General features: G+C 38.5%; 1 protein-coding gene across 1 annotated transcript; it reads left to right on the top strand.

Moving 5' to 3' along the window:
* Window positions 1-492: 492 nt before the first annotated feature.
* On the top strand, window positions 493-10,237 carry LOC128237918 (glycogen phosphorylase, muscle form-like). Its single transcript, XM_052953494.1, has 10 exons — window positions 493-989; window positions 1,564-1,741; window positions 2,479-2,613; window positions 2,954-3,601; window positions 5,216-5,338; window positions 6,263-6,465; window positions 7,070-7,326; window positions 8,505-8,632; window positions 9,282-9,436; window positions 9,994-10,237. The coding sequence occupies exons 1-10, from the start codon at window positions 493-495 to the stop codon at window positions 10,235-10,237; spliced, it is 2,568 nt and encodes an 855-aa protein (XP_052809454.1).
* Window positions 10,238-15,676: the final 5,439 nt, after the last annotated feature.

Genomic DNA, 15,676 nt, shown 5'->3' with positions numbered 1-15,676 from the left:
TAACAAACATCAATTTTGACTGATAGACCTTTAACTACTTACTAAATAATACATTTATGGAAAATATTAATTACTGATAACAAGATAGTAACCGTGTATTTAATAGCAGAAAGCGCAAAAATATTAAATGATTGGTGAATGCTAAAAGATTTACTCTCGTCTACTATAGTCTCATAAGGTAAAAATACCGTGTTTTATGCTCATTTCTTTCAAATTAAACTCGGTATCCTTCATAAGAACAATTTTTTTCGACATTTATTCATCCGTTTTGGAATATAAAAACAATATTATTAATTGTAGTAAATCTTATTTAGGAGTAAGAGTGCATCTTTAAAATTACCCGATTCATAATTATTTATTTTATCAGATATGACGTCATTTCGAATCCGCACTATTTTGACGTCGATAAAGTGCGCTAACGTTTACGTGTTGTTGACGTCATTTCCGTTGTCTTTCGATGTCACCATTTCTGAACGTTGCCAATTAAACAAAATGTCGACGTTAGCTGGATCTACGAGTGACGATCTTCGTCGAAAAGCGATCAGCATCTCCGGCATCGGAGCGCACGAAGGTAATGAAGAAGAAAGTATAAAGAAACAGTTCAACCGTCACCTTCATTATACGTTGGTAAAAGACCGATCTAACGCGTCTAACAAAGATTTCTTCCACGCGTTGGCGCTGACCGTGCGTGATTATCTTTCGGGACGATGGCTGCGGACGTACCAACATTATTACCGCGAGGATGTCAAACGTATATGCTACCTTTCGTTGGAGTTCTACATCGGAAGGACACTAAAGAACACCATTATCAACCTTGGCATCCAAGAGGTCTGCGAGGCGGCTATGAAGAGCTTCGGTCTGAAGCTTGATGAATTGGAAGATATGGAGGAAGATGCGGGACTCGGAAATGGCGGCCTTGGGCGCCTCGCCGCCTGCTTCCTGGACTCCATGGCCACCCTAGGATTGGCGGCGTATGGATACGGGATACGGTATTAAAATATTGACATGTTGTGCTAGAAATTGCACTGATCCATACATTCCAATATATTACAGGTGTTGATATAGGAATTGACGTATAAGGGCGCGTATCTTAGGTGCACAACCTTTTGACATGCCCTCCCCCCTCTCTGAACGGAAATGATAAATAATATCTACGGGGGGGGGGGGGGGGGGGTTCAATTTCTAGCCCCAAACGGTGCATGCTGTGCGTATTTTATTACTTTTTTCTAACTTAAACTAAACTAAGACGATTTAAAGGGAGGGAGGGAGGAGGGCAAGCTCCGGGTGCCCCCACCCTGAGGCCGCTTATGTATTATATGTTTACTAGACTGATGAATGGATATATAACTTAAATATCGCTAAAATTGAAACTTCCTACATTTACTCTTCGTAATAATTTAAGGCAGTTTGAAGAGTCAATATGGCGTTAGCACACGAAGTATTGAGTGGGGTTTGGGAGCTGCAGTTCTCTTTAATACATGCCATCATGATTTCAACACTGATGAGGACCGCTGAGCTGGAGGCATTCCACTTAAATAAACTCATTCCCTCAATCACCTATAGGTATGACTACGGCATATTCGCCCAGACCATGAAAAATGGCTGGCAAGTGGAAGAGCCGGACTTGTGGCTGAAGGACGGTAACCCGTGGGAGATTGTCCGCCATGAATACACACAAAGGGTACATTTCTTTGGCAGAGTGGTCAATACGGATGGTCGCATAGAGTGGAAAGACACACAAGTAAGCATAACTTTCACCATATTTCGTTCGCTCTGTTCCACTTTCTCGTATGTGGTGCTGGCGGTTCCTTATGGCACCTCAGTGGCAGGCTACAAGAACAACGTTGTCAATGTGTAACGTCTATTGTCCACAAGGACAATTTAATCATTACACTAAACACGTGCATAACACTTCCGTAGATGGTGCTGGCAGCCCTTTAAAATACAACATTGACAGCAAAAAGAACAACGTTGTCAACGTTTTACGACTGTGGTCCGAGAGGACAATCGCTTTAACATTGGATATTATCATTATACCATACACGTGTGTTACACTTTATCGTAGGTGGTGCTGACGGTCCCTTATGACATCCCAGTGGCAGGCTACAAGAACAACGTCGCCAATGTGATATACGGCTGTGGTCCGCCAGGCCAATATAATCATTACACCATACATGTGTGTTTCACTTTCGTAGTTGGTGCTGGAGAGCCCTTATCAAACTCGAGTAGCAGGCTACAGGAACGACATTGTCACCGTTTTACGCCCGTGGTCTACGAGGACACCCGATTTAACAATAAAATCATTACACCATACACGTGCATTATACTTTCGTAGGTGGTGCTGGCCATTCCTTGTGGCTCTCCAATGCAAATGGCAAGCTACAGGAACACTTGGTCAATGCACGCATGTAGTCCGCGAGGACACCCCGATTTAACGTTGAAATCATTACACCATACACGTGCATTATCCTTCCGTAGGTGGTGCTGGCGGTCCCTTATGACACTCCAGTGGCAGGCTATAAAAACAACGTAGTCAACGTGGTACGCTTATGGTCCGCGAGGGCGCCGGACTCCTTCAATCTCCAGTTTTTCAATGACGGAGATTACGTTAAGGTAGTGTAAACAAATTCTTTTTGATAGCTTTTCCTAAAAAATATCCGTTTAAAAATATCATTCTTGTTATAGATGTAACAGAACAATACTAGTAACAGAGAACAATTATGCACACAACAATCTATACTCTGGCGTTACGTTTTTATCCAAAAACATGTTCGCCGTGCCACGAAATAAGCTCTTCGAAATTTTCTAGAAAGCAAAAAACAACATGTTTTCCAAATAATCATTGGAGTGACAAAAAAACAACATTTTTACAACTAATAAATCTACAATGTAAAATGATTTTATAATTAAAATCAAAAGTACATGTAGTTAATTTTACTGATTCTTTCTTAAGGCCGTCTGTGACCGGAACATCGCAGAAAACATCTCCCGCGTGCTGTATCCCAATGACAACATGTTTGAGGGGAAGACGCTTCGCCTGAAGCAAGAGTACTTCCTGGTGTCCGCCTCTCTCCAAGACGCCATCCGCCGCTACAAGGCGTCGCAGCCTGGCGTCGTTGATATCACGAGGACGTCTTTCGAGGAGTTCCCGGACAAGTTGGCGTTTCAACTCAACGACACGCATCCAGCGTTAGCTATACCGGAACTCATGCGTCTTTTGATGGATGTCGAGGGGATGTCATGGGAACAAGCGTGGAATATCACCTTCCGCACATGCGCATACACAAATCATACCATACTTCCGGAAGCGCTTGAAAGATGGCCGACACAGCTGTTAGATAACCTCCTCCCGAGGATTCTTGAAATAATCTACTACATCAACCACTTGTTCCTTATTGAGGTCCGCCGCCATTTTCCGGGCGACGAGGACAGGGTCCGCCGGATGTCGATTGTAGAGGAATCCGAAAACAACCAAATAAACATGGCGCATCTCGCGATTGTGGGTTCCCATGCCGTGAACGGAGTGGCCCGGATACACTCAGATCTCTTGAAGACAACCGTGTTCCGGGACTTTTATGAGATGTTTCCAGGAAGGTTTCAGGTACGTTGTCAAGGTTAACAACCTTGTTAACGGCGTCGTAGTAAACTGATTTGAAGGTGAACTTTTTAACACAATTAAAAAAGTATCTTAGTTTGTAAGAACTGGTGCAGATCTCAAGTGTATCCCTAAAACCGCCGGAGAAGTTTAAGACCTTAAAGTTAGCAGCGATGATTAACATCGTCTTTAACTTTAAATAACAGAGATCTAAACGATTGGCCCTTAGTGTAACAAGTGTATTTGGTTTGCAAAAATGTGCTTGTCGGTATGTTCTATTTGTTTCCATAGCTCTGTAATCACTAGAATAATTTGAAACAACCACTGTCGTTTGGTGGAAATAATCCCTTGCTTTGGTGTCATATAACCTGTATGTTTAAGTGACATTAAACCTAAAAACATATTAAAGGGACTGTACACCAGATAGGCACCAAAAAGTAATAATTCTGTTATGAATCTCAGGACAATTCTTTAATAGAATGTGTTACGCTTTGATATCATAATTGTAAAAAAAGTACCAAAAGTATTAGGTTTATCAAAGGGGTCACTCCTATCAACGATCTAGCATTAACTAAGTATGAATTACTGCAGTTTAACAACGTCAAATAAGTTAAGGTTAAATGTCACTAAAACATTTATAGGTAATATGACACCTAAGCTAAGTTCATTCCCATCAAACGACTGTGGAAACAACTTGCATTTGGTATCTAGTATATTGAGACGGCGTGCCGATCGAGCGCATTTTAGCTGCATTGGTCAATGGTCAAGCCTCAATGTCATAGTTTTAAGGCAATGTCAAAACAGAAACATACAGTTTATATGAAAGAATGTCAAAATTCATGTATAACATGGCCCAAATACCACGAAAATACTCAAGTCAAATCTCAAACTCAAATCATTTTACCATATAACATCACAAGTTTATTAAAACTCGTATATATGTTTTTACACCTTTTAAAGCTGCACTCTCATAGATTGACCGTTTTTACAACTTTTTTTTGTCTTGGAAAGAGCAATTTTTTGTGTAAATATTTGCAAATAAATGATAAAAGATTGTTGACAAAAGATCAGGGCGCAGATTTTCATATTTTCGTTCGAAAAATAATGTTTTTTGGCTTAAACCGTTACTAACGGTCAAAGAAAAAAGCATAAAACATGATTTTTTTTAGCTTAAATATAAAAATTCGCGATCTATTTTTTGTCAACATTCTTATATCTCTGGTTTCCATGGATTTTCGCAAAAATTGGCTCGTTCCAAGATAACAAACAAAAAAGTTGTCAACACGTTCAATCTGTGAGAGTGCAGCTTTAAGAGCGCATTCTATCATAGAATATGTTGATTTAAACCTTTGGTCCAGCTTCCTATGGTAAAACATTATACAGCTAAAATAGTGTTTGAGTACAATCCATATTTTTTTTACAATTACTCAAGTATATATACTTTTTTATCAACACATTCCATTAAACAGTACGTATTCAAAAAGCATAACAATATGCAAGAATTTGAATCATACTTTGCTTAAATATGGTAAAATAAGTGGAGTCTAATATTGAGATTTGACTTAAGTATTTTGTGATATTGGGGCCAGATTTTAAATCGAAACGATTTATGACTTTCAGAATAAGACTAACGGGATCACCCCTCGCCGCTGGCTGCTCGTGTGTAACCCAGATCTGGCGAGCCTGATCACGGAGAGGCTTGGCGACGGATGGGTAAACCATCTTGGAGAACTGAGGCAACTGGTATGTTTTGTTTACTTTTATTAATTGCTAGTCTGTTTTTGAAGACCGAGGTTGGGGTATTGTGTTAGCCTTGGGGTCGCCATCGGCGTTGTTACTTGACCTCGGCCATAACTTATAAAGATTTGAAATCTTTTAACGGAAACTTGGTTCACATGTTGGCTGGTCGGGTAACTTAGTTCGTGCCTGGCATCATGTAGCATTTTAGCCTGTCTGTTTTTCGAAGAGAAAATGGGGTAATGTGATACCCTTTTTGATGTCGTCGTCGGTAGCGGTGTCGGTGGTGGCAGCGGCATTATCGTGCATAATGTTTAACCTAAGTCATAACTTAAAAAAAATGTCTAAAGAGTTTTAAATAAAACGTTGTACACATGTTTCCAGAGGCAATACGCACATTTATAGTAAGGTCTATGAATCAAGCATTGAAATTTGTCGAATTTTGTCCCATGTACGACTGAAAAAACAGCGCTCTTGTTAAAAGCGTCCCTCATTTTTCCGGAATAGTTCATTGGCACTGTAGCATATCAATAATAATAATAAAAAATGGCACTCATATTCAAAGTAAACACATGTATACACATGACTGACAAACAGTAATTTTGGGTGATAAACCTTTAACTACTTACTAAAAATTGCATTTATGGAAAATATTTATTACTGATAACAAGATTGTAACTGTATATTTAATAGCTGAAAACGCAACAATATTAAATGATTGGTGAGTGCTTAAAGATTTACTGTGATCTACTATCTTCTCATAAGGTAGAAATACTGTGTTTTCTGCACCTTTCTTCCAAATTGAATTCGGTATCTATGATAAGAACCATTGTTTACGCCATGCATTCATCCTTTTGGTATATTAAAACATTTTGGACTAATTGTCGTAAATCTTACTCCCAAATAAAAGTGCATCTTTAACCGTTCCAGGAGCCCTACGCTGAAGACGAGAACTTCTTACAAAGGCTGATGGAAATCAAAGAAAACAACAAGCTCCACCTGGCGGAATACATCCAGACCAAATATGGCGTCAACGTCAACGTTCACTCCATCTTTGACGTCCAAGTGAAACGAATACACGAGTACAAACGTCAACTGCTGAATTGTCTGCACGCCATTGTGCTTTATAACAGGTGGGTGAAAAAGTTGTTCTTGTTTCTACAATATGAGAAAGCCAACGACCTAATTAACCAGACGTTCTTGTGTGACTGCATTATTATTATTATTATTATTATTATTATTATTATTATTATAAATATTATTATTATTATTATTATCATATATATTTTTTCTTATTAATATTATTATTATTATTATTATTATTATTATTATTATTATTATTATTATTAACAATCAAGCATTTTAAACGTTTTGAACCAATATTCGTCCAATTTGGTATTAGGTTGTGACATACGTCCCATGCTTATAAGCCTTTTGTCAATCAATAAGTGACTTGTAAAATTGTTATCTTTATAAGAGCCAAATATAAAAAAAAATCTTAATCTGGAATAAAGATGAAACGGGGAAACTGTTCACTAATGCTGACCAGCGGTCAAAGTGATGGAATTCATGAGGTACAGTTTCGAATTTGCAAAGGTTTAAAATGTTCATCTAAATCATGGTTTGTCACACTCATGGCTAATGGTGGTCTAACTTCCTTATAACTTCCTTAGAGTTAGTCCATCATTCTCGTGCATGCATGGCTTATGTATTGTCTGACTACCGATCCCTTTGCAGAATCAAGAATAACCCGAACGCCCCTTTCACCCCGCGGACCATCATGATTGGTGGCAAGGCAGCGCCGGGGTACCACACGGCAAAGAAGATCATCAAGCTCTTCAATAATCTCGCCCGTCGGATCAACAACGACGTTGACGTCGGCAGCAAGCTGAAGCTTGTTTTCCTTGAGAATTATCGCGTCACGCTGGCGGAGAAGATCATACCGGCAGCGGACCTGAGTGAGCAGATCTCCACCGCCGGAACGGAGGCTTCCGGTAAGTTCCTGTTTTACATTTACGTTGAAGAATCAATGCCCCGTATCGATACTGGTCGCATCGTAGATTTAAGCTGCGACGTCGCAAATCGCCGATCGCATCGCAAAATGGGCCCAGAAACGTGTTAAGCATGTCCGTTTCATTTGGGCTTACTATAAAATAATTTTTTTTTTTAACAACTTGAGAACTAAAAATGTGAGCAACGTGAATGGGCTTCTAATAATCGGGATCCTTGGCGGGCTTTCATTCTATTGGACCTAAATAATTCATTAAAAGTCAGACACGGGTTAGGGTTTGAAGGAGATCATTTTAAATAGGATTTAACCTGGCCCAAGTTTCTGGAAATTTCTTAAGTCCCATATTACACGATTTTAAAAGGTAATCGTACTATTTTTGTCTCCCTATAAGTTGTGTAATATTTTCTTTTTTATTTAGAGATTTTTGACTTTGAATAGGAATGATATTAATGGTCATCACAATAAATATATTTTCCTTTATCAAAATCAAATTTAATCATGTATTTCGGCTAAGTGAAATAAGCTCCTCATGCAATTTTAGTTAAAGATGTTTTGAGAAATTAGGGCCAAGGGCAGCGATTACGAACAGTCTCAAGTCTGAGTTCAGACTAAAGACTCTTTATATCAAAACTTCATTTCATTGTAATTTTTCTTCTATCAGAACAATGATGGTAAAATCTGCTGATATATATTTATAATATTTATATTTAAATGTTTTACTTTTATTAACATACATTTTTTTGTAAAAGAAATGGAATAAAAATGATTTTTTGTTCCTTTATTAAAGTACTTTTCTGAGTCTGAGTCTAAACTTGGACTTGAGAATGTTCGTAATCATGGCCCCAGGACCCCAAAACTGTGACGGATCATTCAGAGTCTGGCCCCAATTTCTCGAAACTTTTTAAATCTCTTAATACAGGACTAACTAAGCTCACTATTTTTTGTTTTTCAGTAATTTGCATAATATTTAAACTTTAAAGAATTTTTATTCTTCAGATAGGAATTATCTTTTTATTAATCACAATCAACTTTAATTTTTCGATAATAAAAAAATAATTTAAGTATGTATTTTTACTCATTGAAATAAGCTACTTAAGCCTGTTATGCATAAGAAGTTTCGAGAAATTGGATTTTTCTTTGTAACTTTTATTCCTCCTTCAGGCACGGGTAACATGAAGTTCATGCTGAACGGGGCCTTGACCATCGGAACCTTGGATGGGGCCAATATTGAGATGGCGGAGGAGGCCGGGGAAGAGAACATATTCATCTTTGGGCTAAAGGTGCACGAGGTAGGACGGATATTTGTACTTGATAGCTTGCTCGTCCGATTTGAACAAAAAGAGTTGGAAATTTTGTCATAGCATTAGTGCAAACGTCGTCGTCGTCGGGTTCGACGATATCTTTGTCGGGCAAACAATTCTAACTAGCGTCAGTCATTTCTAGAAAACGTTTTAAAATACCCTGATAAACTTGAATATTTGTTTAGCTCATTTTAAGTAAATTTTTGATACTTTTGATTCAAGTTTTAGTCCATTGAATATTTGTTTAATATATTGGTAGAGTTATCGAGATCATTAGAATAGACTTAAGGCGCTTTCTAACTGTCCATAATCCCCCCCACCCCCCCACCCCCCCCCCCAAAAAAAAAAAAAAAAAAAAAAAAAAGATATTGATATTTATTGATATTTATGCAATAAATGTACTAATAACCAGTGGAATTATTTAAATGTGCAATCTATAAAAAAAAAAACGTTGTCAACTTTTCCACGATTTATTTTCTCACCGAATGGGCTCCACCACGTGGTACGTTTTATATAATTGACTGTTGTAGTTGGGTGGAGCTCGTCACACCTTACTACACGACGCTTGATAAATTCCAGTAAAATAGATGAGAAACTTAAACGCTGTTGAGTCTTTGAATTCGTATGTGATTTGCAGATTAATGGAGTTCGTCGCAACTACAACCCGTCCCGGTTCTACGACGAACTTCCAGAACTCCGGGAGGCCATCGACCAACTGAGAGCCGGCTTCTGGTCCCCGGATCAATCGGACCTGTTTATGGACCTTGTGGATAACCTTATGCACCATGACCAGTTAGTTTTGGTGTTTTATTTTGTCTGCGGATCTTTGCAGACACATACGGATTACTTGGTCCGACGTCGTTATTGACGTCGTTGTCCTCGTCGTCGGCGTCACGCTTTCGTTTCCGATCAATAACGACTTTGAGTAGAGTTATCAAATTGGTATGCACATTGGTCAGGGGCCATATTCAATAAGCAACTTAAATTTAAGATTAGAAACTACGTGTTTTGATTGGCCTGTATATTTAGCTGACCAATAGGCTAACAGAACCACTGAGGCATGTCTAAGGATAAGGATAAGATCAATATTGAATACTGGCCTAGAAGATGACCTTATTTATTTTGGGATCAATAGGTCAGCGGTCAATGTAACCTTTACTAGAAACACATAGGAACACTTCATTCATCCAATATGTTTCACGAAAATATAGAAAAATCCGCATCCCCGTTTAAAAAATACAAAAACATCAACAATTATCTATTTTATTGAGAAATTTTGAACCTTTAACAAATGTTTATATAATTTAAACGTATATCATTTTCAACTTCCAATTTCATTTTTTTTTCAGTTACCTCGTAATGGCGGATTTCAAAGCCTACATAGACTGTCAAGCGCGTGTGGAGGCCGCCTACCAGGACCCTCTCAAATGGTCGCGCACCTGTCTGCTGAACATCGCCGCTTCCGGTAAATTCTCCGCCGACCGCACGATCGAGGAATACGCCCGTGAAATCTGGGATGTGAAACCCAATTATCACGTGATTCCCGCGCCGAGCGAGCGCCCCCTTGCAGAATCTATTGGAGTTGATATGTAGTATTAAAGAGAGGAGAACAATCTCATTAGTGTATGAACTTTGTATTGCTCAAAAAGTTCGTCCAATGGAAACCAAAAAAAGGTTTTTGGTTAATAAGCTTGTGTGTTTATTATTCCAATATAGGTGATATTGCCGTAGCTTTGGTTTCTCGTCGTCACGGGAGCCGTTGTGCAAAATTTTAACTACTACTATAACTAGATAACCGTTCAAGATATTCGAATGGAACTTGGTACACGAGTTAACAGTGCAATTCGCACATGTATAAAAAGTGCATAGCCATTGATTAAATAAATGTCGAGTTATGCCCCTTTATTTGATTGGTAAGAGAAAACAGACAAGCTTTGGCGATCGCTTCGCGGTGCTCTTTAAAGCTCGTCATTACCTTTTAAGAAAAATAATCGGGATACAGTGTACTGTATACATAGCCTTGGTGTTGTCGTCGGGGTTTGTGGCGTCGTGCTGAAACTTTACCATTGGTCACAACTGAATACCATTAAAAAATAAACATGACCCCACGTGCACATGACATCAGTAGCAATTCTCATATACATGTATAGGTATAGAGTTATGGCCTTGGTCGACTCGAAAAAACGGACTAGTGTTCGTATCAGAGTGGGGTGCCGATATTATGATGTACTGATAAGCCCAGCCGAATTTTGACTTCTGTGGACGAACTGGTTTATTAATGTAAGTGGTTTCCAACCGGAATATTGGGACATATTTGAAGACAAATGCATGGTCTAGTACATATACTGTATAAGACTTATATGTATGCGATTAAATGAAAAAGAACATACGTCAATGTTGACGTTGTTTTAGACGTCAAATAATGTTTTAGTTTAAAAAACTTGGTGTATTGTAATAAATCATGAAAAACACGTATTGAAGTGTGTGTTTTTTATTTGTCACGTTGAATTCATATAACAAAATATCGTACAATAATTAAAACAAAAGCAAATGAGATTGATGCAATATGTATGCCTTAAAAGAAATTGACAGTGCTCTCGGCATGTAACTCCTCCAATGTAACTGATGTCATCGATTTACGAAAATGTTACGTTAAAGAAAAGAAAGTTAGCCCCAACCCGTGACCATGCCAACGAACGTGCTTTAACATGTATTCTGGATCTTGAATAAGACCTGCGAGTGGCCACCTTGTCGTAGTTGAAAATCTGGCAGCGCGTGTGTCGTCTTGTCGTATTTAAAACGATGTGACGTCATTTTAGACTAATGACGTGTCAGGCCACGACTGTAGGATAAATTGGTCGTGTCTGAGGGATTGACAACATTGATTCTTTTATATTTGTCCTATTTTTGTATTTCCGTCGACTTCATAATGACCAAGGATTTCTCGGGTTGCATTTCAAGACGGGTAATTTTCGAGACCATTGATTGAACGACGTTTGACCTTGAACACTTCCGGTGTTCCAGATTAATGATGTCGTCATAGCGACGAAGGGTGACCTTTTGACCTTTTAGATGAATGGCGGTTCCGGCGATACGGTTTCGGGCCCCGATTGTGTTAAAGGTGATAACCCATCTGAAAAATAGATATTATTATACACAAAAAATCCGCGAATCGGATGTGTCGCCTTTCATTATGACAATTCAATAGCCATAACCGGCTTATAGTGACAATAGCGTCGAACGCATTCGAGATAGTATGCCAATAAGCATTAATTAATGACAATCGTGATTTAAGATCAGAGAAGGTAAGTTTAAAGCTCCGCTGTCTGAAGTATTGACCATGCTGACATTTTTTATTATTATTAAAAGTCTTAAAATGAGCCATTTTTAGCTCACCTAGGTGAGTTGTTGTGATCGCCCTGTGTCCGTCGTAGTCGTCCGTCGTCGTCCGTCGTCAACAGTTTGACTGTTAACACTCTAGAGGTCACAATTTGGGCATAATCTTAATGAAACTTCGTCAGAATGTTACCCTCAATAAAATCTTGGACGAGTTCGATATTGGGTCATTTGGGGTTAAAAACTAGGTCACCAGGTCAAATTAAAGGAAAAGCTTGTTAACACTATAGAGGTCACATTTATGACTGTATCTTCAGGAAACTTGGTCAGAATGTAAATATTAATAATCTCTTGATCAAGTGTGAATCTGGGTCATGTGCACTCAAAAACTAGATCACCGGGTCAAATTGAAGGAAAAGCTTGTTAACACTCTAGATGACGTATTTATGACTGTATCTTCATAAAACTTAATAAGAATGTTGATATCAATAATTTTTAAGTCAAGTTCGAATCTTGGTCATGTACGGTCAAAAACTGGGTCACCAGGTCAAATTAAAGGAAAAACATGTTAAGATCTAGAGGTCACATTTATCAATGATTCGTCATGAAAATCTCTAAGTCAAGTTTAAATCTGGGTCATGTGCGGTCAAAAACTGGGTCATTAGATCAAATCATAGGAAAAGCTTGTTAGCACTCGAGAGATCACATTTATGACTGTATGTTCATGAAACTTCGTCAGAATGTTTATATTGATTAGCTCTAAGCCAAGTTTGAATCTGGGTCATGTGCGGTCAAAAACTAGGTCACCAGGTCAAAAAATAGGAAAAGCATGTTAACACTCTAGAGGCCACATTTATAACCATATGTTCATGGAACTTGATCAGAATGTTATTCTTGATTATCTTTATTGGATCAGTGCCTTCAGGGCCCTCTTGTTTTTGTAAATGTCTGAAAACCGGTGATATAAGACTGCCGATAAAACAATCAGATCGCAGTTTTTCACCTTTACGTTCGAAAAAAAGATGATTTATGGCTAAAAGCGTTACTAAAGCTTTAAGAAAAAAAGTTTTCAACAACTGAGATCGAATATATTATCTTTTATATGACTCACATGAAGGCATTGATGACAAAATCAGCTAATTCTGAGACAAATATAAAATAAAAGTCAAAACTGTCAACCTATGAGAGGGCAGCTTTAAGTGTGAATGAAATGAAAGTGTAAGGACGCTTACGTGTTACGCCGACGACACAAAACGAGTACAACAATATATCTGCCATATGTACGCGTGGACATGCAGATATCAATTTATACACACTGCAGGGGCGGATCCAGGATTTTGGGTTAGGGGGGGGGGCGTAACTTTTAATCACTCTAAATGTTGCACTAGCAGATCCAGGGGCATACCTATAGTTCTAATATCATAAAGAGGTTTCTATTAGGACGACTAAGTGGCTTATATAATTTGTATATTTTCGTTAAGCGGGAAAAACGAGGGAAGATACATGTATAATTGTGAACCCATGTTCAGATACTTTTACTATTCAACATATTCTAAGTGCATAGCTATCTATGTGTATCTATTCGCACAATGGACCAATTGCTTACCTTCTTTCTTTTTCTTTGTTGCTAAAGAAACTGTGCAAACTCTTCTGTTTCTTGGGGCGTTTGGGACTTGACGGCGCAGCCATATTTGTTGTCGTATAAATGTACCCAAAGGAAATTAATTGACTGATGTGTTTGTTTGTATGGGTTTTACGGCGCATCAACATGATCATGTTATATAGTGCCGAATTATTACAGTAAGGGAAGGCGGGAACGTTTAAATTGCGTGCACTCTGTGTTGTGTACGAGTACATCTCAAAAGGCAATGTTGTATAAAGATACGCGAGCGAAGCGAGCGAAGAAAAAATAGGAAAATATAGTATATTTTATTGTTTCCATACCAAAGAACATGTAATCTCCGGGATCCGCTAGTGCACTGCGTGGCAAAACATCAAGCGTTAGCATTGCTCATGGAAACTCATTTCTCCAAGAACTTATATAGGTGGTACAAAACAAAGACATGAGTCGCCTGTTAACTATCCTGGGGATGTCGAGATGGACCCAAGGAGGACAACCCTCACCTCTTCGATCCTGGTACCCAGGTTTATTGTCAGAAAAGGTTGCGTGTGTACAACGATAAAGGCATATCAGCCACTCACCCAAGAGGCCGTGGGTTTGAGTTCCATCAGGAGATGTAAATTTTCCTGGCCTCCCAATAAAGGACATCAATACTGGTTTTTAGCTTTTGACTCGGGAAGCCGACCGCCGCGAGATTTATATAGGCGTGTAACACTCGAGATTAAAACAATAAGTAAAGAGTAAAAGCCGAGGCTCACCTATTTTCTGTCCCTGGGGTGTCAAGATGCACCCCAAGGGGAACAAACTGCACTTCCTCGATTCTGGCTCCCGGATGCATCGGAAGCAGGTCCTCTATGCGCGACATCACTTCCGTATGAGTCACACCGCAACCCTATTATGATTCAGAACTATTATTTAGATCGTATTGTAAATGTTTTATAGTTTCATTATGTGGCCAGTGGCGTAGCTACATATAGGCCTTGTAGGCCTGGGCCTACAACATTTTTGAGAAATGATAAAATTTAAATAACCAAAAAATGCAATAAAAACGAAAGGCTACCCAAACACAAAAGTTTGTTATATTTTAACCCTGGCAAGTTTGGTGTTTATTCAAACTATGTGCAGAGTGTATTACTTGGTTATATTGTAATAATTGCAAGTATAATTGACTTGAGTGTGTGTAATATAAAAGTCCCAAAACTCGCAAAGAATCATCGGGCCTACAATTTTTTAGGCCCTAGCTACGCCCCTGGTGGCTATATGCACAGTTATAGCAATGAACTTAATCATTTAGAAATGTCTTCAGCAATAAGCAACAATTCTTCAAAAAATAAGAAACTAAACATTGTTAAAATTGTAAAAATATAGCGCCCCTGATTGACTGAAAATGAAGGGAAAACACTAAATACCCATGATAAATCAACAAGTTCATTCGGGGCTTGTTGTCAAATGTTGTTCTCAACACTTTTCTCATGTATTTACAATATCGTCGTCGGCTTAAATAGATAAAACCCAACTCACCTTCATATAGAAACAAACCGCCGTCGGCTTGTACTCGGGAGCCTCCTTGTGTCGGCACCCGCGGCCTTGACAGTAATATTTCACGTTCTTCAGAAATCCCGCATCGTCGTCGGCTGCTCGCGCGGTGAGGAATAATAATAGTAATGGTGATCAATCAATCAATCAATCAATCAATCAATAAGCCATATATATATGGCAAAAGTTCAGATAGCAGGTTTTATATTTCCCGACGAAATTATTGTTTTATGGCTAAAAGCGTTACTAACGGTTTACGAAAAAAATGCAAAAAAACCCCATGTTTTCCGATGTTTTGTCTGCAGTCTTATATGACTGGTTTTCTTGCACTCATAAATTGGCTCATTCGAAGACAAGAAATAAAACAGTTGTCAAAACGTTTCATATGTGTGAGTGCAGCTTTAAGGAAGTGAAGACGCATGTAACGCATGTATGTGATAACATAGTATTTGGTATCATTTTACAAGGGTTTTTATTTACGGCATGGGAAAATGTGCAACTCGACCAAAAATAATATTTCAAACATTTTTTTCGGCCTT

This window comes from Mya arenaria, chromosome 6, assembly GCF_026914265.1.
Source record: "Mya arenaria isolate MELC-2E11 chromosome 6, ASM2691426v1".
In the NCBI taxonomy this organism is placed as follows: domain Eukaryota; kingdom Metazoa; phylum Mollusca; class Bivalvia; order Myida; family Myidae; genus Mya; species Mya arenaria.
The sequence above is the reverse complement of the archived record's forward strand: the minus strand, read 5'-3'. Positions and strand labels throughout refer to the sequence as shown.

Coding starts and splice junctions, on each gene's coding strand:
- LOC128237918 (XM_052953494.1), top strand. CDS start 493: ATGTCGACGTTAGCTGGATCTACGAGTGACGATCTTCGTCGAAAAGCG. Junction 6,466..7,069: donor GCCATTGTGCTTTATAACAG/GTGGGTGAAAAA, acceptor ATCCCTTTGCAG/AATCAAGAATAACCCGAACG. Junction 7,327..8,504: donor CGCCGGAACGGAGGCTTCCG/GTAAGTTCCTGT, acceptor TTCCTCCTTCAG/GCACGGGTAACATGAAGTTC.